This window comes from Canis lupus, chromosome 2 (genome assembly GCF_011100685.1).
Source record: "Canis lupus familiaris isolate Mischka breed German Shepherd chromosome 2, alternate assembly UU_Cfam_GSD_1.0, whole genome shotgun sequence".
NCBI lineage: Eukaryota > Metazoa > Chordata > Mammalia > Carnivora > Canidae > Canis > Canis lupus.
In genome coordinates, this window is record NC_049223.1 from 21754040 (window position 1) to 21776899 (window position 22860).

Consider the following 22860-nt stretch of genomic DNA (forward strand, 5'->3'; position numbering starts at 1 on the left):
TCCGATGGGGAAAAATGAAGTGCCCTGTTTCTCTGGGCCTGTTAAGTACTTGTTGACCTTCTTTCTCTGCCCCAAGTAATGACTCTTAAGCCAAAGGAAGCTAAGAGGTTCCTGATGGGTTAAAAAGAGGTCATCCATTAAAGGGTCAAGGCCTGGTGCTCTGGGCATCTGTCACTGAATTAACCAAATCAGTGTAGAGCTTGTGGAGTCTGACAGGAGTAGGCAGCCAGCCGGAGGGACATCTTGATTCCATTACGTCTGGCTGCTGAGAAAAATTAGCCATTGTTTTCCTTGCTGGGTATGTGGCCCTCTCAGAAGAAGATAGAGGTCAGGGAGCCCTCCTTCAGTGCCATCCTCCTGTTCACTTCGGAAGCTCCTGGTCTGTGAACACGGCTTCCCTGTTTTGGGGGGCCTGACTTGCTCCCCAGTGTAGCCCATTCCATGTAATTTTTTTTAAAGATTTTATTTATTCATGAGTGACACAGAGAGAGAGAGAGGCAGAGACACAGGCAGAGGGAGAAGTAGGTTCCATGCAGGGAGCACGATGTGGGAATCGATCCCAGGTCTCCAGGATTACGCTCTGGGCCGATCACTAAACTGCTGAGCCACCCAGGCTGCCCTGTTCCATGTAATTTTGAGCTGGATTATGGCAGGGTGCTTTCTTCCCAGGGTGAATGTTTTGAGATAATAAGTTTAGTAGGTAAATGGTCAAAATAGGCTCTGGTCAAAACTGCAGTGAACCTGGGAATCGTCTGGAAAATAATTGGAACCAAGGAGCCCAAAGGGAATATAGCAAACACCAGCTGAAGGGCAGGGAACAAGAGCCCACTTAGGCTTATGCTTGAATTGTGAAAACTCCAAGGAACTCAAAACATGTTTTTAGAATACCCATGGCAGGGGCACCTGGGTGGCTCAGTGGGTTAAGCATCTGCCTTCAGCTCAGAACGTGATCCTGGGGTCGTGGGATGGAGCCCCGTGTCCAGCTCCCTGCTCAGTGGGGAGTTTGCTTCTCCCTCTCCATCTGCCCCCTGCTCATGCTCTTTACTCTTTGTCTCTAATAAAATCCTTAAAAAAAAAAAATGCCCATGGCACCATTTTCACCATCTCTTTAAAAAAAAAAAATTACATAACCTGTACTTTAGGCTAATAGGTATCCAGAGCTTTATTTTGACATGAGAAATAATCCTGGTGTGTCCACGATGGAATGGAGAGAACGTGATGATCACTAATATTTTTTGAGTGCTGTGTCCTGGGCACTGTTTTAAGCATTTTATATCCAGTAATTGATACAACAGCTCTGTGAAAAGAAAAGAACTGGTTATTAGTCATAGAATTTCAAAGATGAGAAAAATAAGACCCAAAGAAATGACATTGCCAGAACACAGCCAGGAAGCGGTAGACAGTATGGTTGTGAAAACCATGCTTTTATTCAGTGCTATTCTGTACGGTCTCCCAGAACTAGGAGGTGGTGAAGACAAGCAACTTTATTTTTAAATTCCAAGGAGTAGCAGTATGACACCCTGGATTTACTGTACTGACCTTTACCCCATGCATAGTGTGTGGGAATGCCCACACGCGTGCACACATGCACTCTTCCTTTTACGGTAAAGGCAGCTGAGCTGTAGAGGGACATAGAGTCAGGACTGTCATGAGGCCTCTTGACTTCCAAGCCAGAGTTCTTGCTCCTAAAAACGATACACTGAAACAGTAGAGAATAAGCGATGGTCATGAATATTGATGATCTGAGGCAGAAGCATGAGACTACCTTAATAAGGTAACGTGGTGCCTCTGTAGAGTTTTAAGAGTCTAACATTCAAACTCCTGAGGATTTTTTTTTGTAAATTTATTTTTTATTGGTGTTCAGTTTGCCAACATATAGAATAACACCCAGTGCTCATCCCATCAAGTGCCCCCCTCAGTGCCTGTCACCCAGTCACCCCCACCCCCCGCCCACCTCCCCTTCCACCACCCCTAGTTTGTTTCCCAGAGTTAGGAGTCTTCCGTGTTCTGTCTCCCTTTCTGATATTTCCCACTCCTTTTTTCTCCTTTCCCCTGTATTCCCTCCTGAGGATTTTGAGCTCCATCACGAAGTTCGTTGCCGTATCATTGCTGTACAGTCTATTTTTTGTCTGGCTTGTCTTTCTAGCTAGATTGTGAGCTGCTGACGAATATAAACATGCGTTAGGCATCCTGTCCTTCCCCTTTCCTATTAGCGTGGGTTGGCACAGAGTAGACACTCAGTTCTTGAAAGATTGGAAAGGGGGTAGGGATTCGACGTGGCCTAAAATCCCAGGGCCTCGGCTTTCTTCTTTAGCATAGAGGAACATCTATTGAATACTTATGCAACTGCTGTTGAAAAAAATAAAATAAAAAAGACAGGAAACCTGTCATATGTGTCAGCCCACCAAGTGTTGTGAGTGACAAGCCCTGCTTCTAGAAGGTGAACAGAGCAGAAATGAAACAAGGAAGTGAGTTTTGTAGTTTGTGTGTTTCGTTCTGAGCTGGGGGATTATTCCTGGCTGTGAGTCTGATTCCTTTTATAAGAGAACTCTTTGCTAATGTTTGGAAAGCATGCAGGATCTTGACACTGCCTTTGAAGAAGGGATCATTTCTGATCATGTCCTTACCCATCGGCTTGCGGCGACTTCGTTCTCACTCATCATCAGGTCTCCTTGGTGTGTTAGGAAGAGCCCAGGACAACCCAGTCACAGGATGAGTCCTGACATCAGCTACTTATTCAACCTCTGCCAGCCCCCTAACCTCTCTCCACTGAGCTTGCTGTGTCTGCGGAAGGGGGATGCTGGAGCAGATGGCTGCTGGGATTCTGAATAGTGGCACCCCCCCCCCACTAGAAGCAGGAAGTTACTCAGAGGTCATTAAGAGGCTTGGTGACTCAGCCTCAGGGACAGGAGGAAGACCGGCTCCCTGAAGTCCTGGTCAAGAATCAGAGCCACGAAAGCAAGCTTCCTGTCAGGCCTTTATGTCCGCATCATTTTGAGAGCTTGCCCACTAGCCCGTGTGCTGTTCCAGCACTCTGTAAACACTTGGCCCCGCCATGCCTTCCCCCACTCAGAAAGAGCAGGGCTTGGGGGGTTGGAGGCGGTGACATTAGCTGTTTTCTGCCCTGACCCTCTGCGATACACAGGATGTGGGAATCCAGCAGACTCGCTAATAGGATCCAGTAGCCAGGTCTGCTCATTGTTTATAGTGAACCCCATTGCACTGAGGGCTCAAAGGCAGTATTTATGAGCCACTCTTGTTGGCTCTCCATGGAGAAACCTCTTCCATCTCCTGCTTTCTACATTGGAAAGTGGAGTAGAGAACCCATGATCTCTTGGGAATCCCACATCTTGGTCAAAACTGCAAATCCGAGTCAAGTACCAGGCGCGGTCCCCACAGTGGTGATTCTCTAACTTTTTGTTTTTGGGGCAAGCCCAAACTATTAAGGCTGTCCTCACTCCTGGTTCTTGGTGGTTGTGAGTCCCTGACTGACAGCCGCAACACGCAGAGACCTTGCTCTAGAGGAAGCCAGGGAAGCCCAGGTCTCTAAGAGGTGAAGGAGGTAGTAGTACAAGAATGAAAAGCCTCTGTGTGGGGCTAGAAAGACTTGATTCTTTGCTTCCTACTTACAGTCACGTTGTTGCTCATTTGTAAAAATCATTCCACTCATAAAGTTAACCAGCCATTAGTGAGTGAGAGCTGTTCCCACTAATTGGTGGGCCCAGGTGGAAAGGAGCACAGAGTAATGGGCCAAGTGCCCTTGACTCCCGTTTCTGGTTCCTTCACCAACATGCTGTGTGGCCTAAGGCAGTTTCCCCTAATTTCTCTGGGCCTCATTTTCCCCAAGAAGACAATTTCCCACTCATTCTTCTTGGGAGATGGTAAGAGATCAAAGAAGAGATGTTTGCAGAGCTTTAAAGATGCCCAGGTGCATTAGAAAGGCCTTGATTTGCTAGGTATTAATTAATAAATCCTTTGATTATTGATAAACCGGTATGTTAGCTTTTAATTAGCTCCATGGGCCTCATTGGCCATAGAAGTCATGCAAAATCATAAGAGAACTAGCTGAACTATAATGATGGTTGTGTGTGTCTGTGTGAGTGATGTGTCTTTATGTGGATTCACAAAGCACATTGACAGATTTAGCTAGCTGGGAGCTGGGTTAAGACAGCTGGGTGAGCTGGGACCGCCTCCAAAACCAGCACATCAGAGCCCAGTGCACCCGGTTTACAAAGAGCATACAAGGTCGAGCATCATCCGTTTGGAAGATGTCAGCTTGTACTCTGCTTGTACTCTGTCAGCCTCAGAGTAGAGGGGTTGGCAGGCTGGGCCTCTAAACTGTGGGGTACAGGGCCTGGGGGCAGAAATACCTAGCTCTCCATGAAGAGACAGTGCAGTTACCACAAGGGGTAAAGGTCCTCGTGGCCAACAGCTGCCTGGATGCACAGAGAGGTCAGGGGAGGTGGAGCGATGTTTAACTGCCTTCGTACCCTGACCCCATGCCTTCCCGTTTCCCCCTATACGAGGTGAAAAAGACCAGGCTAGTGTTCCTGCATGAACACCACCTCTTGGGGTCCCAGGACCCTGCTAATGCCCAAATGCAATTCTGTCCTAAAAGCCTATCCGTTCGTTGACCTCATTCCCACCCTCCCTTCCTAATGTTTGATTTGCAAACAAACTCCCTGCTTATACTAGATCTGAGGTAAAGCCCCTGCTCTGCCCTTTGTTGGAAAATGTCTACAAGCATGTAGCATGCTAGAGACACTAGGAACCCGCCACCAGGGTCAGTGCCAGGAGCGGGAGGACAAAGGGACCACAGCGGAGCCGGGAGTGGGCAGAGGTGCGGCTCTCCGCAGCACCTTGAGGGAGGTTGCCCTTGCCTTCTGCTTTCCAAGGAGTGGGAGGGAGGAGGTGGCCAGGGAACCGACCCTTCTGAGCATGGGCTCTGGGATTCTCCACCCAGTGGGAGGGGGCTTCAAACAGAGTGCCCAGGTGAGATGTTAGAAAGCTCAAGGAAATGCTGTCACTTGCCTCAGGTGAGAGGACTTGGATGTAGGGCACCCTGTACTCCCGCAGATGCGGTCAAGCTCCAGGGCAGCTGTGCCTGGGCACTGTGGCCTGTATACTACCTCCAGTTTAGGAGATCGGTGGTTAGTTGTGGCGCTTTTGTGTTTGTGGCTAAGTTCAGGTGGAATGTCTATAAATATCTAACAACGGGGGAGAAGAGTGGTCAGAGAGGAGCTGAAGGTGTTTCACTGAGGGATTCAGCTTAGCAGAGCATCCAATAGGAGCGTGAGACTCAGATCTGCGACTTGAGTGATGGGCTCTACTCCGGTGGCATTTCATCCGTGACCTCACACAAAGCAGTGGGAGCCAAGGGAGGGCTTCGGGTCACTCGCCTTCCTTGGAATGTCTCTCTACCCGCTTGGAACCGACGCTAAAGGCAAAAAAGAGAAGCACAGCTTCCCTTGGGCTTCAGAGCAAAATGTTCTCTGAGCTGTGGACCAAAGAGTAGAAAGTAGTAAATGTCCTCCTCCCTATTAGGCAGACAAAATAATTGTAACATTCTGCAGAGCAGGTCGTGAAAAGAAAAGAATGCAGCCATTCTGGAAACAGTTTTTCTTCTAGTCCAGTTTGACAAAGGGGTGGAGTCCTTTTGGCCGAGCCCTGACTAGCTGGCGTGTCTCGGTCTGGGAGGGCAGGGCTGATGGGGCACCGGGATGTTGCTGTCACCTCTTTAAAGAGAACATGTGAGTAGGTCAGGGAGTGCCAGGAGCCCCAGCTGCGAGAACCCCGGGGGCCAGGATGAGACCCTACAAAGCACATGAGCAAAGAATCCACGGCTCCCAGGCCGAAGAAGCACAGGATTCCTGTTTTACCCTACTTGGGTCAAAATCGACCCAGATTCTAGGTGGCTAGAAGGGGCTGCGCTCTGCATCGAATGTAAGCATAAATAATAGAAATACGAACGTGTGTGCACATAACTTTAACCTCTTTTGACATTTTCCAGAAGGTTAAGTAACTTTTCTTCCCCCTTCCGATGAAAGGAACCCCCTCCCAGAGAGCTGCTGCCCTAATCACTCCCAGACCTTGCAGTCAGCTTCTTCGGTAACCGGCTCCCTGGTGGGAGGAGGAGTGCCCACCAGGCCCGAGGGCACTCAAGGGGCAGTGGCAGGAACTCTCTCCCTCCCACTTTGCAAAGCGGCCTCATTTCTACTCCCCCCCCCCCACTCCCCACCCCCCATCCCCCCCACCAGGGCAGCAGGCCCCTGGCTGCAGCTCCCGCCTGCAGCCGGACTCCGGCTGTGCTTTGTGCTGCAGGAGGCAGGAGCTCGGCCGGCTGTTATCCGGAGTTGCCTACCCTGAAATAGGGTTCCAGCGGCCCCCGCCCTTCTCGGGGAAGCTTCCCGAGCCCAATCACCGGGGCGAGTCCCGAGCTCTTGCACATTAGTAGGCAGGAAGTGGAGTCCCGATGGGAGGCTGGGAATTTGACCGCCTTCCCATTTCAGCACTGGAGGGAGGAAGCTGAGCGCCGCTCGGCGCCCACGGCTCCCGCGCCCCTCCGGGAGCTGCCCTGCACCCCGCCCGCCCCGCGCCTCCGAGGGCAGCCTCGTGGGGCACGCAACAAAGGCAGAGCGGAGGGGACCGACTCCAGAAGAACTTGTTTTTTTGTTCCCGTTAAGAAACCTGCAGGAAAATCCACACCCACGTTGCCGGCTTTGAATTGGAGAGCGGCGTGTGCGCGCGCGCGCCTGTGTGCATGTGTGTGTGTGTGTGTGTGTGTGTGTGTGTCTCAAGCAAGAGGCGGACGACTTGCAAACAACTGTGCGGTGTCTGTTTTGATAAGGAAGCTGCCAGCTAGAGAAGTTAAGCGGCAAAGAGAGGACTAGAGAGCCGCGAGCCAACCACTTTTGAACGTGAACCGCATTGTTTTCTGTCCAGATATTCCAATGGAGGCAGTTGGAAAACCTGTATTTCAGAGAGAAGAAGTTTTCCGTGGAAGTTCATGACCCCCGCAGGTAAGCTGGAAAAGTCCTTTTCTTCTGGGAGTGTCTGGCCCACCCGGCATATTATTTATATTACTATTTTCTGGCTGTCATTGTCCATTTTGGAGAGGGGGGGTGCAGGGAGAGGAGGGGTAGAGGCTGGTTGCCCTTGGGGAGTCTATTCAAATCTGATGGCAAAGCTTTGTTTTGTAACTAAGTATGTTGATAGATGTGGTGGGTTCAAGTGTGCTTTGCTGGTATATGTGCATGAGTGTGTGTGTGTGTGTGTGTGTGTGCACGCATGAGAAGGGATTGGCAATTCCGTGATCATCTCATCTGGCTACACGTGTTCAGTGTCCATGTGTGGAGTTGTCTTTGTATGCCGGGCCATTTCTAGGGAAGATGGATGGCACTTGGTGACAAACACCAATGAAACCTGGTGGTAGTCTGAGTCCTTTTAGTGGAGCTTTTGCCAGTGAAGAGTCTGAAGGATGGCCTGTCAGAGCTTCTGAGAATATTTCGGGGAGGACAGTCAGCATCAAAAGGAATCTATACCTAAAGAAGTTGTGTTGAACTGTTTGATTCCATGAGCTGTAATTTTAGGGTGTTAGTGTTGTGGGTGGATGTGAAAGAAATAGACTTCGTTTTCTGCCCACGTAAGGCTGTGTCCTAGGGAGCACCAGTGTGAAAACCAGTGTTCTCTAAGTCACATGCCAAACAATAGGGTCCCGGTTTGGAATGCAGCGAGCCCTGCGTGGAAGGTTCTCGGGCGGCACATACCGGCTGCTTTTCCTCTCTTTGTCTGCTAGCAGTCTTAGACTTAGAGGCAGCCCAGAAACAGGACCAAAACTCCCTGAAAACAGGCCTGACACCTAAGGATAAATTGCTTTCAAGAAGTCCAAAATGAATTTACAAGAAGGTGGCCCTAGGAAGACCATGAGAAGGTCAGACTCTGTAGAGAAGCAAACAGGATGTTTAGGCACCATTGAGACCCCAGCCTTGGCCTGCCAAAGAGACATGGCCCCACTCCGCTCACGCATGGCTTCCAAGCACCCGAAACAAACATCTTTGCCTCCCAGAGAGCTCAGAGAGAACAAGACGCTGGCCCCCCAGTCAGAGGGTTGAGCTTGTGCAGTGTCTCTGCTCCTGCCACCAGCGATAACCCAGCAGAGGTGACATGCCACTTTGCCCCACCATGTAATCTGTGTGAAACAGCCACTCCCGCGGAGGGGAAGAGTGCTCGGCCCACACCCCACAGTCACCGCACCACCAGCAGGTGGAGAACATTGTAGAGATCCAGTCTGCACAATCAGATGAAGGCGGTGACATTAGCAGAGTCAGGCTTGCCCAACATTTCTCAGGGTCCTGCAAAGGGCCTCTCGGTCTAGAGACTCTGCCTCTGCAGAGCAGGGATCCATTTGTGCAGGCCAAGCTGGGGAGAGGCAGATGCTGAGAGTACTGCTCCGGCCACGCTTTTCCAGGTGAATGGAATCAGACTTAGAAATTTGAGGGGAGGCAAAACCTATGCTTGAAAAGAGCGAAACGAATATTGCCACAGTGAGTCAGATGCAGAAAGGGGCTGCCTGGCAATGAAACGGGGAGTTGGATCATCTAAGGAGCTGTGCGTAAGGACCAGACAGACAATCCTCGGTTGGGAATTGTGCTAACTCCAGGAAACACCTTGGATACATCCTTGAATGGTGTGTGTGTGTGTGTGCGCGCGCGCGCGTGTGCGTGTGTGTTCTTGGGTCTGTCACCGTATCCGTGATGTAATACTAACTTCCCTTCACTTTCCCAAGACCCAAGACAGAGGAAAGAGTCCAAACTCCACACATGACTATTACATGGGTTTTTAGCTCATTTTAGGTGTTCTGGGTACAGAAAGAGGTCCTTTGTCCTGAGAAGACTGGGTCCTTTGGCCTTCTAGCACAGTTGAGGAGAAAAGCAGAAAGAACTTGCTATTTATTGAGCATTTGCTCTGGGCAGGCACTGTTGTAAACACTTGGGATACATTATTTCATAGGGTCCTCACTGGAACCCCAGGAAACAGGTGCTGCTAGGTTCCTGTCCTACAAGCAGGAAACTGAGGCATGAAAGAAACAAAGTCACCTGCTCTGGGTTTCAAAAAGCTGGCAAGCAGTACAAGCAGGATTTGAACCCAGGGAGTCTGGCTCCAGAGCTCAGAGGCATTACCCCAGGCTACACACAAAACATGGGGAACTGAGTGCCAGATGGCACAGGCCATAAATACCAAAGGTGCCAGAAGCCAGGCTGGTCAGGAGAAGTTTCTGGGAGGGAGGGATTCTGAACTGAATTTCAAAGCCTGACTAGGATTTAAAGCTGAAGGTAGGCCCTTGGGGGGATGAAGGCTTTGTCCTGGGTGTGTAAGAGAGAAGCCGGAAGGGAGGCCCCCGAGGCAGGCCAAGCACAGAAATCAGCCCTCTGCCAGCCTAGAGGCAGGTGGGCAGGGAGGTGAGGAGGGAGGCCCAGGAAGTGTCTGCCCAGATGTCAGAGGCAGAAACCCAAGTCAGCTGCAGCTTTAAAGACACCTTTTCCAAACGTGCACCCAGGCAAGCAGAGGGGATGGCTGCAGGTTAGCTACTTGGCCTGGTGCCTTTGCTCTGCCCCCAACCCTCCTACCCAGGTAAGTGCGCTCTCCCCAGGGTCGTAGGGCACTCCTTACACTAACCACCTCCCCAGGTTTATTTGGAGCAGGGAAGATGAGTCTGGTTGACTCCCCATTGGGGGGGGGGGGGGTCCCAGCAGGAAATGGAGTCAGAACCGAAGTGATGGGATGGCAAGTGAGGAAGAGGGATCATGCCCTGAAGAGGCCATGGGTGGGACACGGCACGGACAGAGAAGATGACATCGGGTCTGTGCTCCTCTACACACACTTCCAGCTCAATACCCACGTTGGTTCTGTGATTCTCTGGGCTTGGCAAATACTCTATTTCTAAGGTTTTGCAAAACAGAGAAGTTGGTGAGCTGGGAAGAGCCTAAAGGGAAAGATGCAGAGAAGAGAGAAATGAATAACGGCACAGGAGAAGACTCTCATGGGTGTCTGATGTGCTGCTCCTGCAGAACCTTCCAGACCTGGCTGGCATCCTGAACCCTTCCTCCCTTGCCTTCCCTGAAAAGCACGAGCATGTGGCCCCTACCACTCTCAGGCTTTACTCCAACACGCTTCCAGTGACTTTTCCTCTCTAATTCAGCTTTTCTGGGAGAAAGGATCACGCTTATTCCCAGGAACAGCCATTGGTATAGAAGCCAATGTGGGCGTTCTGATCATTTTCTTTTCACTTCTACAGAGCTACAGGGGTGCTCCTCCTAACTCTTGTCGGCTTCCTTCCCAATATTTTCAACTGTGCACTCTCCTGTCTCATGAGCTGGCATTTCCTCCCAACTTTTAACCCAAGTGAGGACTACCTTGCCTGGAATTAGTAGCATTAATGAACCACCAGATATGAATTTCTCCCTGAATGTGGGTCTGAAGAAGACCGTCTGTTCAGTCTTTAGCCCCCAAGTAAAATGATTGGAGCAGCTCTGGATTTTCTTCCAGGGAAAAATGGCATAAAAAAAGTTATTCAGGAGGCCTGCCTACCCCAGGTTTCTTCCAAATTAGGTATCTTAACCTGAGAGAACACTTTTTTCTCCTGATGTTCGCATCAGATACCCCAGGCCCCACCCCAGCACCTTGCCCCGCACACATAGACATGCAGTGCAAACACGCATCCTCAGATTTCACTTGCAAAATTACCTGCCTATCCCATGGAATGCACATCACTGAAAGCATGATCATGTCACTTTTTCCCCCCCTGACACCATGGATATGGCAAATTATGCTGGGACCCACACTTTCCAGTTTTCATTTTTACAGTCTGATTGCCTCTCTGCACCCCAGGCAGATCCACACCCTATCTACTCTGTAAACGTGTGTGTGGAGGTGGGGTTGGTGCGGAAGATTGGCTGGACTCCTTTCTGCCGCCTCTCTCTGGATTCTTTATACCCTACCTGCCCTTCGACCAAATTTGAAATTGATAACCAACTCTTTCAAGGAACAGTGAGTTAGAGCAGTTTAAGAAGTCTGGGCTCCCTCGAGGTTTCCTGCAGGCTGCAGCCTGTGGTGGTGATTAGAACAGAATTTACTTATCCTTCACCATAGGCAGCATCGCCTGCTTAATAAAGGACTTTGTCAAAGGCTTTTCCTGTTTCTCAAGTTTGTTTTGGCCCAACGCCAGGATCTGAAGCTCAGAAAGGACCGTCCAGTGACCTAGAATGACCCATCTTATCCCAGACGAGGCAGAGGCTTGGACCAATTCTGAACCCCAAGGAGACAGAAAATCCAAAGAATAGCATTATTCATGATAGCCAGGTTATGGGAATGATCTAAGTGTTCATTGAGGTATGAATAGATGAAGAAATTGTGGTGTGTATATATACAAGGGAATATTACTCGGCCGTAAGAAAGAAGGTGATCCTGCCACTTACAACAATGTGGATGAACGTGGAGGACATTATGATAAGAGAAATAAGCCAGACACGGGCGGGGTGGGGGTGGGGGGAAGCTGCATAATCTCATGCATATGTGGAATCTAAAAAGTCAAATATATAGAAGCAGAGGGTAGAAAGGTGGTTATATGGGCCCGGGAAGAGCGGGAATGGGGCGGGGGGATGTTGGTCAGAGGTACAAAGTTCCAGTTATGTAGAATAAGCCTACAGAGCTATGGGGACTGTAGTTAATGACCCTGTTCTGAATAATGGAAATGGGCTAAGAGAGTAGATCTCAGGTGCTCTCATGACACAGATATGTGAAGACATGACATACATTCATTAGCTTGACAGTAATAATCATTTCACTGGGTATATATCAACTCCTCTTGTACACCTTAAATATATATAACTTCTTAATTTAAATTCAAATTAGTTAATATTGAGTGCAGCATGGTTTCAGGAGCAGAATCCAGTGATTCATCACCCACATACAACCCAGTGCTCATCCCACCAAGTGCCCTCCTTAAGGCCCATCACCTATTTAGCTCCTCCCCCTCCTCTCCTCCAGCAACCCTCAGTTTGTTCTCTATTTTAAGAGTTTTGTATGCTTTGCTTCCCTCTCTGTTTTTATCTTCTTTTTCCTTCCCTCCCCCTCTGCTCCTGTTTTGTTTCTTAAATTCCACATATGAGTGAAATCATGTATTTGTCTTTCTCTGACTTCACTTAGCATAATACACTCTGGTTCCATCCACGTTGTTGCAAAATGGCAAGATTTCATTCTTTTTGGTCACCAAGTAGTATTCCATTGTACAAGGAGGCAGGGGAAACAAAAGTAAAAATGAACTGTTGGGACCTCTTCAAAATAAAAAGCTTCTGCCCAGTGAAGGAAATAATCACCAAAAGTAAAAGGCAACTGAAGGAATGGGAGAAGATATTTGCAACTGACATGTCAGTTAAAGGGTTAGTATCCAAAATATATAAAGAAATATAAACAAATAATCCAGTTTAAAAATGGGCGGAAGACGTGAATAGGCACTTTTCCAAAGCAGACATCCAGATGGCCAACAGACACATGAAAAGGGGTTCAATATCACTCATCATCAGGAAAATGCAAATCAAAACCACAATGAGATACTACCTCACACCTGTCAGAATGGCTAAAATTAACAACTCAGGAAACAACAGGTGTTGGTGAGGATGTAGAGAAAGGGGAACCCTCATGGGCTGTTGGGGGAATGCAAACTGGTGCAGCCACTGTGGAAAGCAGTGTGGAGGTTCCTCAAAAAGTCAGAAATAGACCCAGCAATTGCACTACTAGGTATTTATCCAAAGGATACAAAAATGCTATTTGGAAGGGGCCCATGTACCCCAATGTTTATAGCAGCATTATCAACAATAGCTAAATTGTGGAAAAAGCCCAAATGTCCATTGACTGATGAATGGATAAAGAAAATATATACAATCTTTACTAAACAATTAAAAAGATGACTTATGCTGGCTAGTTTCCTTAAGAGTGTGTGTATGTGTATGCATGCGTATGAGTGCATGCATGTTCATCTGTCCCCTTTATGCCAGGGATTTTAGATCCCACGACGTTTTCAGCAAAAGCTGTCACCCAGTCACTGGAGTCCCGCATCATAAACCTAGTTGAACCTTGTGATTCTTGCTGTCACAGGGCTTCAGTGACAAGGAGGACGTTTGGGCACAGTGGCATCGCAGTGCATACGTGGTACGCATGTCCAGCTTTGATCAAGTCCATTTGGGCTATGGCCATTAGCCAACACCAATTCTACCTGGACAGAAAGCAGAGTAAGGTAAGTCCTTTTCTGGGGACTGGGAGGGACTGTGCAATGAGCAGACCTTTCACCAAGCCGCAGGCTTGCCCGAGGGCACGCCAGAGCCCACGTGTCCTAGCTGAGGGATTGGGGATTGAATTGGGGGGGAGGGGTGCCGCGGCCCTCGCCCTGGGATGTGCGCAGGTACAGACTGGCCTTTCAGAATGCTAGGAGGGAGGAAGGAGACAGGCCCTTCCAGAAGGCACGTTCCACGCAACTTGGTCAAGGGGCCCCATCCCAACGGATGCAGCCTCGCAAACCACTTACCCTAGCCAGGTAGGGCCCTTTTGAGGAATTTGGAGCATGCTTCCAAACCTCAGGAACCTCTCCTGGGAACAGGCTGTCAAGCCCTTTACGGTTTAAACAGTGGCATATTGTTTTCTTTTTGAGGGGGAAAAAAAAAAGGAAAAAGCAACCGTTTGCAATTAATAGACACCATCTAACTGTTTAGGATAATTGCTGTGAAAGCGCTCCAGGCTTTTCCAACTGCCAGCTCCATTTTTTTAAAACAGTCAGAACTGGAAACATTAAAAAAAAAAAAAAAAAAACCCACACACACAGGCACCCAACCCTGTTTCCCTAAAGTAGACCTGGAGCCTCGGGCCTTAGTAAACAGTCATCCTCCAAGGGAGATTTGACCCAGCCCAAGTGCAGACACACAGGTGCATTTTCTGGCGGGTGGGAGAATGACGTCTCCTTGGTTCACACACGGCTTATGTCAACACTCAGCCCCCTCTTCCTGCAGCCGCTGCCTGCCTTCCCGCCACGAGCCTGTGTCATTCATTAGTTCTCCGGTGAGGAGCCCCATCAGGGTGGGTCCAGCACCTTCCCAAGGATCCTGCTGGCTCCGGGCAGGAGGGGATACAGAGCTGTGGAGGGAGACTGGCCGTGGCCCATAGGGACTTTCTGTCCCATCCTATGAGTTCTCAGGGGGCAAGGAGGTGGCCAGACCCCGGCTTTCCTGGGCCAAGATTCGTCAGATCGGTGCCCTCTTGGATCCTGGCCACTTCTTCTGCCTGGATGAGTCGCTCTCTCCCTGGCTTGGGAAGGGGAGTGGGAGGAAGGAGAGAGACAGTTAAGAAAACAGGAGAAGAGGAAACAATCTCTCAACTCATAACTCAGTTTCAAATCTGAGCCCCTGCCCGTGTAGCTGTCACTTTCTTCTTTGTAACACGTTTTTCTCCTCTGTTAAATCTTCTTCCTGACCCCCTTTTTTGGTCATTTTCTGGGGTGAGTGGGCACAGAGTGGAGGTTTTTGTGTTGTTGTTAGGCATAATGGGAGCATTCCACGGCTTTCCTCGTGATGATGGACATTGGCACAGGGATTTGAAGCCCGATTACATCAAAAGAAACAGGGCCAAAGCCTTTTGACTCATGCTTTAGATTGAGACCGTGGGTGGGTGTCAGCATTTTGCCCTCCGGTTGCAGGAGTTGGAAGCCCAAACCTTAAAACATCGATTCCATCCTCTGCATTGTTTGGGAAGGGATGGTAAGGGGTAGAGACCTTGGCAGCCCTCCTGAACCCCACTGCCAATTCCTCTTGTGGGCAGACCCCTCACACCCTGACAGCACAGTTTTGAAAGGAGAAAAAACAAAGTATCTTTCACCCTGAGATTAGTACATTAGCTGTTTGAGGTCTGGCAAACCCTCCCACCCCAGATCCCATGCTCATTCTTTGCATTGAGGGTCTCCTGGGTAACTCAAGAGGCCAGTTATCGGGACTCTTCTCCCCCGTTCTTGAAAATAGTCTTACTGTGTAGCTGGAGAAGCCTTATTCTCCAGGCTTACAGATCAGCCCTCTGATGCAACAAGTAAACTTCAAAAACTAATGATCAAAGATCATTTATTAACAGGACATGTCTTTTATTTATTTATTTGTTTGTTTGTTTGTTTATTTATTTTTTAGGACATGTCTTTTAAAAGGCCAAACCAGGTAGGGAAGTTTCAGCTGTCCTTCTCAGTGAGCACTGGGGGATGGGAGGAGATACACATCCACCCAGGAGCCCAGGAGCGGGAGAACCTTCCCCCAGTATACTTTGAATGCTCACAGAGGCTCAAGAGCCCTTCCATTTCTCGCAGGAACCAATTCCTCAACCCACAGAGGCAGGCGAGGAGCAAGTCTCCCACCTTGAAATCCAGGGACTCTCTTTCTAGTTCTGTGACCCTGGGCAAGTTTTCTGTTGCTCCTGGTTAAGTTTTCTGTTGCTCCTGGTTTGCTTCCCTGATTAGAGAACGAGGAAGGAAATTCAGAAAGTATTGATTGGCCCAGTGACACAATGTGTGTGAAATTGCTTCAGGAGATAATGTGCTATCTTTTATTATCATCATTAATCCAACATACCGTTCACTGGCCAACACTTGTGTAAAGGTTAAATTCTCTCAAAGTTTCCCAAATTAAATCAGAGATGATAAAATTCCCCTTAGGAATTATGTTACGACACCTTTCATTGCTGGAATGTCGTTCTTTGTACAAGGGTGAGGTGATCCGTCGCTGGTGGGCAGAATGACCTCTGGTGAGTGATGGCAGACAGGCCCGGGACGAGCTGCAAAATATTTCTGAGCAACCAGTGTTGGCTGGCATACCAGCTGTTGCTTCACATCCTACCGCGTTGGCCCATGCCAACCATTCCTTTCTCTGAAGTGCTTCGGCAAAGCCCAGGCCTCCCAAGTGATGCTTATCAGTCCCAGAGACAAGTGCAGTCTAGTGGTTTGAGTCAGCAGGGGTGGGTGGCCGAGAAGTCTCACGTTCTTCCTTGGCGCTCAGGATCCTTCTGCAAATCACATAAGAACATTCATCCTCTCTCTCTCTCTGTCTCTCTCTGTCTCTCTCATTCACACACACACACACACACACACACACACACACACCCCTTCCATCACCAAAGACAGAACAGAAAGAGCCCATATCAGTTGGTTTCCTGTGACTCCTACAGAATGAGAGGCTGTTCAGGCACCAACTACAGCTGGTAGCTTATATCTGTTGACCCCAACGATCAGAAATGTCAGCTGGATCCCAGCAACCTCTGAAGCCCAGAGCCAAGACATGTCTTCTAGACTTGGGAGGAAAATACTTGAAAGCACCAAATGATGAGAGTAAACATTAGACACTTGTCCTCTAAACTCAGAGTGGGGACTTCTGGAGTTGGCCTCCAGTCCAGATATCTTCCTTTTTCTTAGTCTTTTTTTTCCCCCCGATCCGTCTTCTGTTCTTCATTCCATCTAGATGAAAAGCGAAAGCATGGTAGGGAATGATGCAGCCTTGCCCATGAGATATAACAGTAATGAAACTTCATAGGGCAAGACCCTCAAAGCACAATGTTCAGAATGTTGGAACCATTTTGGGGTTGTTCCAAAGACTTGACTTTGTGAGAAAAGAATCCCCCCATCTGTACTCATTCCTCTTAGCACTGCACTCTCTGCTGGGTCTTTTTGATCATTGTCATATTTCCATTTGGAGAGAAGCTAGTAATTTCCTAAAGCTTCTAAGAATCTAGTGTCCCTCTCAGACGGATGTGTGGCAGGAATGAAGGTGGGGTGGGGACAGGTCTTCCGTGTGATTAATGAGATCCCCCAGATACCAGGTTGAGCCATCAGTCTCACCTCATTGACTTCCAGGCCCTGATTTGAATCCTGTTCCTATTTTAATTCCAGTGGCCCTCACATATATTACCTAATTTATTCCAACCTCACCATGTGGTAGTTTTAAGAGCTCCATTTTGTAGACAGGGATCTGAGTATCCGACAGGTTGAAGATCATGGCCAAACAGTGGTGAATTGGCGAAAGCCAAGATTCCAGTCCAGATCTTTCTGACTTCAAAGCCTGGGTACCTCCCCACCATTGCTGACTTGTTCTGTGTCCATGAGTCATTAAGTAGCTGCAAGCGACAGCTCCTTTTATTAAGACGTGGGCGTTGGTGAAGAGGAGTGCTGCAGAAAGTAATGAGTGTGCTCTGCTTGCTCAGAGGGTAAAGCTCAACCAGATGTGCCCCGTGGATATGCGCTGTGGATGTGAAATGAAGGGCACTTTTTGCTTCTGCCCACCCCCCAATCCCCACCCTGAGCCTGATGTTTCTGGGGGGGTGGCCGGGGTTATGTCCTGAGCAAAGAGGCCCTGACCCGAGGAAGGTGACCTGGATCTCAGTGCAGGGACATTCAGAGTTGAGGTCAGAACGGAGACATGGGTCAAGAAAGGACCAATGGGATGATGTTGGTACCCGGAGAACAAAACAAGCGACAAGACTCTGCATTTCCTCAGTCCTCAGACTCTCTTATAACAAGGGGAAAGTACTCATCTGTCGAAAGACATGGTCCTTCATCAGTGTAGGGGTCAGAAGAAGGGAGGCCATGGGGATTCAGAGAGCCTTTGCTGGACAGCTCAGGGCACCCGGGCAGAGCATGTCAAATAAGGGGGGCGGGGGCACCATCTAGCCACCCTGCCGTGGCCCCCTTATTTGCCCTCTGCCAGCTTCTCCCGTGTGGCAGACAGCCCTGGTCTCACACAGAGGGCTGGGGGTGGGGGATGGTTGGATGAACACACTTTAAGTGCCTGAAAACCTCGGTTTGGGACATTACCCCGTTCCATTGGTGTACGGGCTATAGCTGATGGCCACCGAAAGAAACTTCAGCAAATGGATGGGTCCTACTAGCATTTATAGTTGTTTCATTAAGTTTGCACTATGGGTAAAGCCTGTTGCCTTGAGTGCGATCACAAAAATGGATTTTCTGAAGGGGGCAAAAAAAAAAAAAAAGCAAACCTCAAACACATGTAGGAAATGCAAACCCATTTTCATTTACCAAGGGCAGTAACTAACAAAGGTTAGCCTTATGAAAAACAAACAACTTGGGGCACCTGGGTGGCTCCATTGGTTTAGCCTCTGCCTTCAGCTCAGGTCAGGATCCCAGCGTCCTGGATCAAGCCCTACATTGGGCTCTCTGCTCAGCAGGGAGTCTGCTTCTCCCCTCTGCCTGCTGTTCCCCCTGCTTATGCTCTCTAATAGATAAATAAAATCTTTTTTTTTTTTTTTAAAGAAACCACTTTTAGGAAGTATAACTGTGATAACTGAGTACTTTTCCAATTAATCTAGCCTGATGTTACTAGGAGCCAAGGCAGGCCAATTAATATGGAGAATAAACGGAGTGGAGCGTTAACTATATTCTGAAGACTTTGGAGTATATAGTTAGGTATCGAAATAGAAGCAGCAACACCGTGTTGGGCATTTGTTCGTGAGGCCCACGTGTCCAAATGAGCAGTTGTCTAGGGGTGTCTACACATGTAGAGATGCTGCTTATATGTATAGAGCACGGTCACTTGCCAGTCTTCTAAACATCCCATGGCCTAATGACCTAAGGGGTTTAAGTCACCTCAGAATCTATAGGAACCTCATAAATCTGTTTCATGTACCTCTTATGTCATTCACAGAGCTGAAAATTATTTTTTTCCCTCCTCCTTTCAACAGAAAATATAATCACCACTATTTATTGGGAGCTGTGTACCAGGGAGCGGCAGAGGGGAGCCCTTCACCTTACTTCCTTCCACCCTCACAGACCCATCAGTGTTTTTCCCATTTTGTAGTTGGGAATAATGAGTCTCAGTGAGATCAAGTGACTTTCCCCAAACCAGGACTCCAACCAGGTCTGTCTGACACTAGAACCGCTACTCTAGGCACTAGACGGCTCAGCCTGTAGAGTCGCTTGAAAACGCATCACTGGTGTCAGCTCTAGAGCCATACCTCCTGCAGGGATTTTCAGTGATGAGGCACGAGGCCAAGGAACCACAAATCGAAAAGTGCTGCAAGCCAGAAATGAGTCCATTTGCTAAGTTTCAGGACCATGAGTGCACAGGTGATGACCCTTCACTCTCAGAGGTGAACGCCTCTTCATAACCTAGTCATCTTTTCCACTCTAGTCTAAGATCCATGCCGCGCGAAGCCTGAGTGAGATCGCCATTGACCTAACCGAGACTGGCACGCTGAAGACCTCAAAGCTGGCCAACATGGGGAGCAAAGGGAAGATCATCAGTGGCAGCAGCGGGAGCCTCCTGTCATCAGGTGAGCAGGGCTTTTGTGGAGAAAGTGGGGGAGGCTGTCGCTCGAGCATGGCTTCCACCCCAGAGTGGCTCCGGGGAAGGTCACAGAGTGGCAGCTGCTGAGGAGGCAGCTTGGCAGGCTCGCCAGGAACTGGCTCCGCTTGTGAGACCCAGGTTTTGAGCCAAATAGGAATCTGAGAAAACTGCCAGAAGTGCCAAAGGGTGGGGGGCGGAGAAGCCACAGCAGAGCCGCTAGTGTGGGAAGGACTGTTGGCCGCATGCGTCCCCTCAGGCACCCTCCAGAGCCTGCTGAGTGCCGATGGCCACTGTCTGGAATGTCAAGTCCAAGGACAAGGTGTGGTTGGTTCACTCGTGTGTCCTTAAAGGAAAATTCCACTAAGGAGGGGCTGAAGGCAGGTGCGTGGTGCAGGGCAGAACTGCATCCTATTCCCAGGTATCTCCTCGGGACCTTAGAAGGTACAGACACTCTTGGCCTTTGGCAAGGAGAGTCTTGTGTCGCGGAACGCGGTGTAGGAGTTGAGCCCTTCACATCTGAGCGTCCACGGGTCTGATTCCAAGTTTGTTTCTCCGAGCCCTGGGCAAGTCATTTTGTCCCTGGATGCAGGAGAGAGGCCCTGGCGGCTCCCATTGGGCTGACTGGTGTCCAGAGTAGGGATGCAGTGACAGGAAGAGGCGGAGGTTTGAGGAGCGCAGGAAGAGGGAGGGAGAGGATCATTGTTTGGAAATGCTAGAAAGTATAACTGATGCAGATTACTCCTCCGGCCACACCTTCGAAGGCTGATTGTTCTTGGGCGCAGCGTACCTTTGCCTCTGAGCCCTGAAAGGGAAGCAAGAAGTCTTTATTTGCCCTACGTCATCTTCTCTTTCTTCCTTTTTTTTTTTTAATTCTTTCCTGCTCTAGCATTCTGGAAGCTGTCTCTGAATATTAAATCCCTAGCATCATCTTTGTTCTGCACGGGTTGGAGCATCCCTCTATCTTTGGCGGCCCGGCCCCTGTGTGTTTTGCTAAGGCTCCGCCCCATAGGGTTTCCTGAGGCCCCGCCCCCTGTGGCCTACCGAGGCCACGCCCCCTAAGGTTTATAAGGCCCCGCCCTTCATATGCAGCCTTTCCTTCTGTGCTCCTCCTGCTTCCACCCCTGGTGATGGGGACAGGAGCTCCTTCACTCACAGAGGCATCCTGCCCATGCAGAGGATCTTGCCTCCTGCCTCCATCAGCTTTGTCTAGATTCTTCCATTCCTCACTGCACTTCCTCTTTGTTGCACCTTCCCTATTGTGTTTCTCTTCTAGCTTCTCATTGTTTTTCTTTTCACCTGGTGCTTCCGGGGGTTGTAAAAGAATGGAAGCGAAAACATTACCAAAGAGAAACAAATAAGCAAGAATTAGCAGTGAAGAGTGATGTCATAAGAACAAAATCCTATTGCTTACTGGGGCCTTTTTTTTTTTAAGATTATTTATTTATTTATTCATGAGAGACACACAGAGAGAGAGAGAGAGAGAAGCAGAGACACAGGCAGAGGGAGAAGCAGGCTCCATGCAGGGAGCCCGATGTGGGACTCGATCCCGGGTCTCCAGGATCGCACTCTGGGCGGAAGGCGGCGCTAAACTGCTGAGCCACCCAGGGATCCCGGGCATGGGGGTCTTTCTACAACCGTCTAGTGACTGCACGTGTTCACATGCCATGTGTTTTTGTGGAAGTTCTATGTTTTGCGTTCTTTTCTTTTTTACCTAGAAATGCAGTTGACACACAGTGTTACATTAGTTTCAGGTGTACAAGGTAGTGATCCATCACCTCTGGTCTCCTGTGCTCACTGCAAATCTCTCCCTGCCATGCCCATCTCTCCCTGTTAAAATCTCATTGACTATATTCTCTGTGCTGTACGTTTCATCCCTATGACTTACTCATTCCATCTCTGGAAGCCTGGACTTCCCACTCACCTTTACCTGTTTTACTGGTCGCTCCATCCCTCTCCCTCTGTCAACTACCAGTTCTCTATATTTATGGATCTGTTTCTGCTTTTTGCTTGTTTATTCGTTTCTTTTTTAGATTCCACATCTGAGTGAAATCATATGGTATTTGTTTCTCTGTCTGACTTATTTTACTTAGCGTAGTACCTGCCAAGTCCATGTTGTCATAAATGGTAAGATCTCATTCCTTTCTATGGCTGAGTAATACTCCATTGTGTATATATGCCACGTTAACTTTATCCATTCATCTGTCAGTGGGCACTTAAATTGCTTCTGTGTCATGGCTATTGCAATAATTTCATTCTTTTCCTTAAATAAAGCCGCCAATATAAGCTTCATGCCCCACAAAATCTGGATCTACCTCTCCTAGATCACCATAGCATTTACCATAAACCCCTTGCCACCTCGATTCTCCAAATTTTTTTCATCAGCACAGAGAGCCGCATGATCATAATTTCTGAGGCCCTGAGGTTTACAGTAAAAACTGTAAAGAATGGGGCTGTTGTGTATCGAAGAGAATGTTGTACAAAGCTCCAGACCCCTGCCTCAAATTAATAGCCACTCTCAATCCCCTGCTGAGTGGCAGAGGGCAGAGCCAGAACCAAACCCTGTGTTTATACTCTAGACACTTCCAACTCTTGTTAAAACCCATAGTCTCCTATTCAAGCTTGGATTTATCTGCTGACAGTCCTCCTCATCCAGCCACAAATGAGCCCGGCTCATCCTTCAGGCTCAGTGAGATGTGCATCCCTGCTGTGGTTTCATATCCATTTGGAAGTCCGGGTACTTTCTGAGTATGGCCTGGTTATATCCAAAAGGACAGTGAATTCTTGTAACTTGAGGGTTCTTAAACTTACAGGTGCATCAGTGCCATTCAGAGGGCAGCTCAAAACACAGATAGTTGAGCTCCAGCCCCAGGGGGTCTGACTGCAGGTTCTGGGGTGAGCCTGAGAATTGGCATACACAAGTCCCTGAGAGATGCTGATGCAGCCAGTCTGAGGACAGCACCTTGAGCCACACTCTTCCTGCTAAGAAAGAGCTAGAAGCCTGAAGTGATGGTATTGCTCAGGGACACAGAATACAGGTATCCCTATTTCCAGACCTGTGTTTTGGGCCATCTCCTCTGGCCCCTCATATCTGTCAGCCTCTGGAGCACCACGCCAGTAACCTAACAGAGTCACAGACCAGATTGTGCACTGGATTGTGCACTCACACCTCCTGACCTTGAACGGGCACCACTCAGTCATCAGCAAATGAGATCCAGGCATCTTTAAGATTAGGAAACAGTTCGTCTGTGTGACTGCCACCAGCCTGGTAGACAGAGTAATATAATGTTATAATATCAAATGAAGCAGCTTTATACTGAGATATTAAAGTAATTTTCAAATGTGTGGTGACTTCATGTCAAGGGCCCCAGGCTAAGCTGTTTGGGAGTGGCTGGAGGCAGCTAAAGCCTTAGCTGTCCCTGCTTTTAGAGGGGCAACAGTGGTGGGCCCTGGCCCCCTGGGCTCTTTCCCTGCCTGCTGTCTGCTGTAC

At 48.9% G+C, this 22860-nt stretch overlaps 1 protein-coding gene and 1 long non-coding RNA gene across 14 annotated transcripts in view; one reads left to right on the top strand and one right to left on the bottom strand.

The window, feature by feature from the left end:
* FRMD4A (FERM domain containing 4A) overlaps positions 1–22860 on the top strand; it is a 736083-nt gene that overhangs the window by 662390 nt on the left and 50833 nt on the right. For all 13 annotated transcript variants that reach the window (XM_038530061.1, XM_038530064.1, XM_038530066.1 and 10 more), the window contains 3 exons: positions 6943–7019; positions 13153–13291; positions 19218–19359. In XM_038530061.1, coding sequence (XP_038385989.1) covers positions 6943–7019; positions 13153–13291; positions 19218–19359 — 358 coding nt within the window. The remainder of the gene's footprint in view (positions 1–6942; positions 7020–13152; positions 13292–19217; positions 19360–22860) is intronic.
* Positions 1138–2813, bottom strand: LOC111091528. The gene is made up of 3 exons (XR_005355297.1): positions 2628–2813; positions 1540–1699; positions 1138–1297 (listed from the first exon to the last, which is right to left on the bottom strand). It is a non-coding gene; the product is annotated as an uncharacterized LOC111091528 (long non-coding RNA).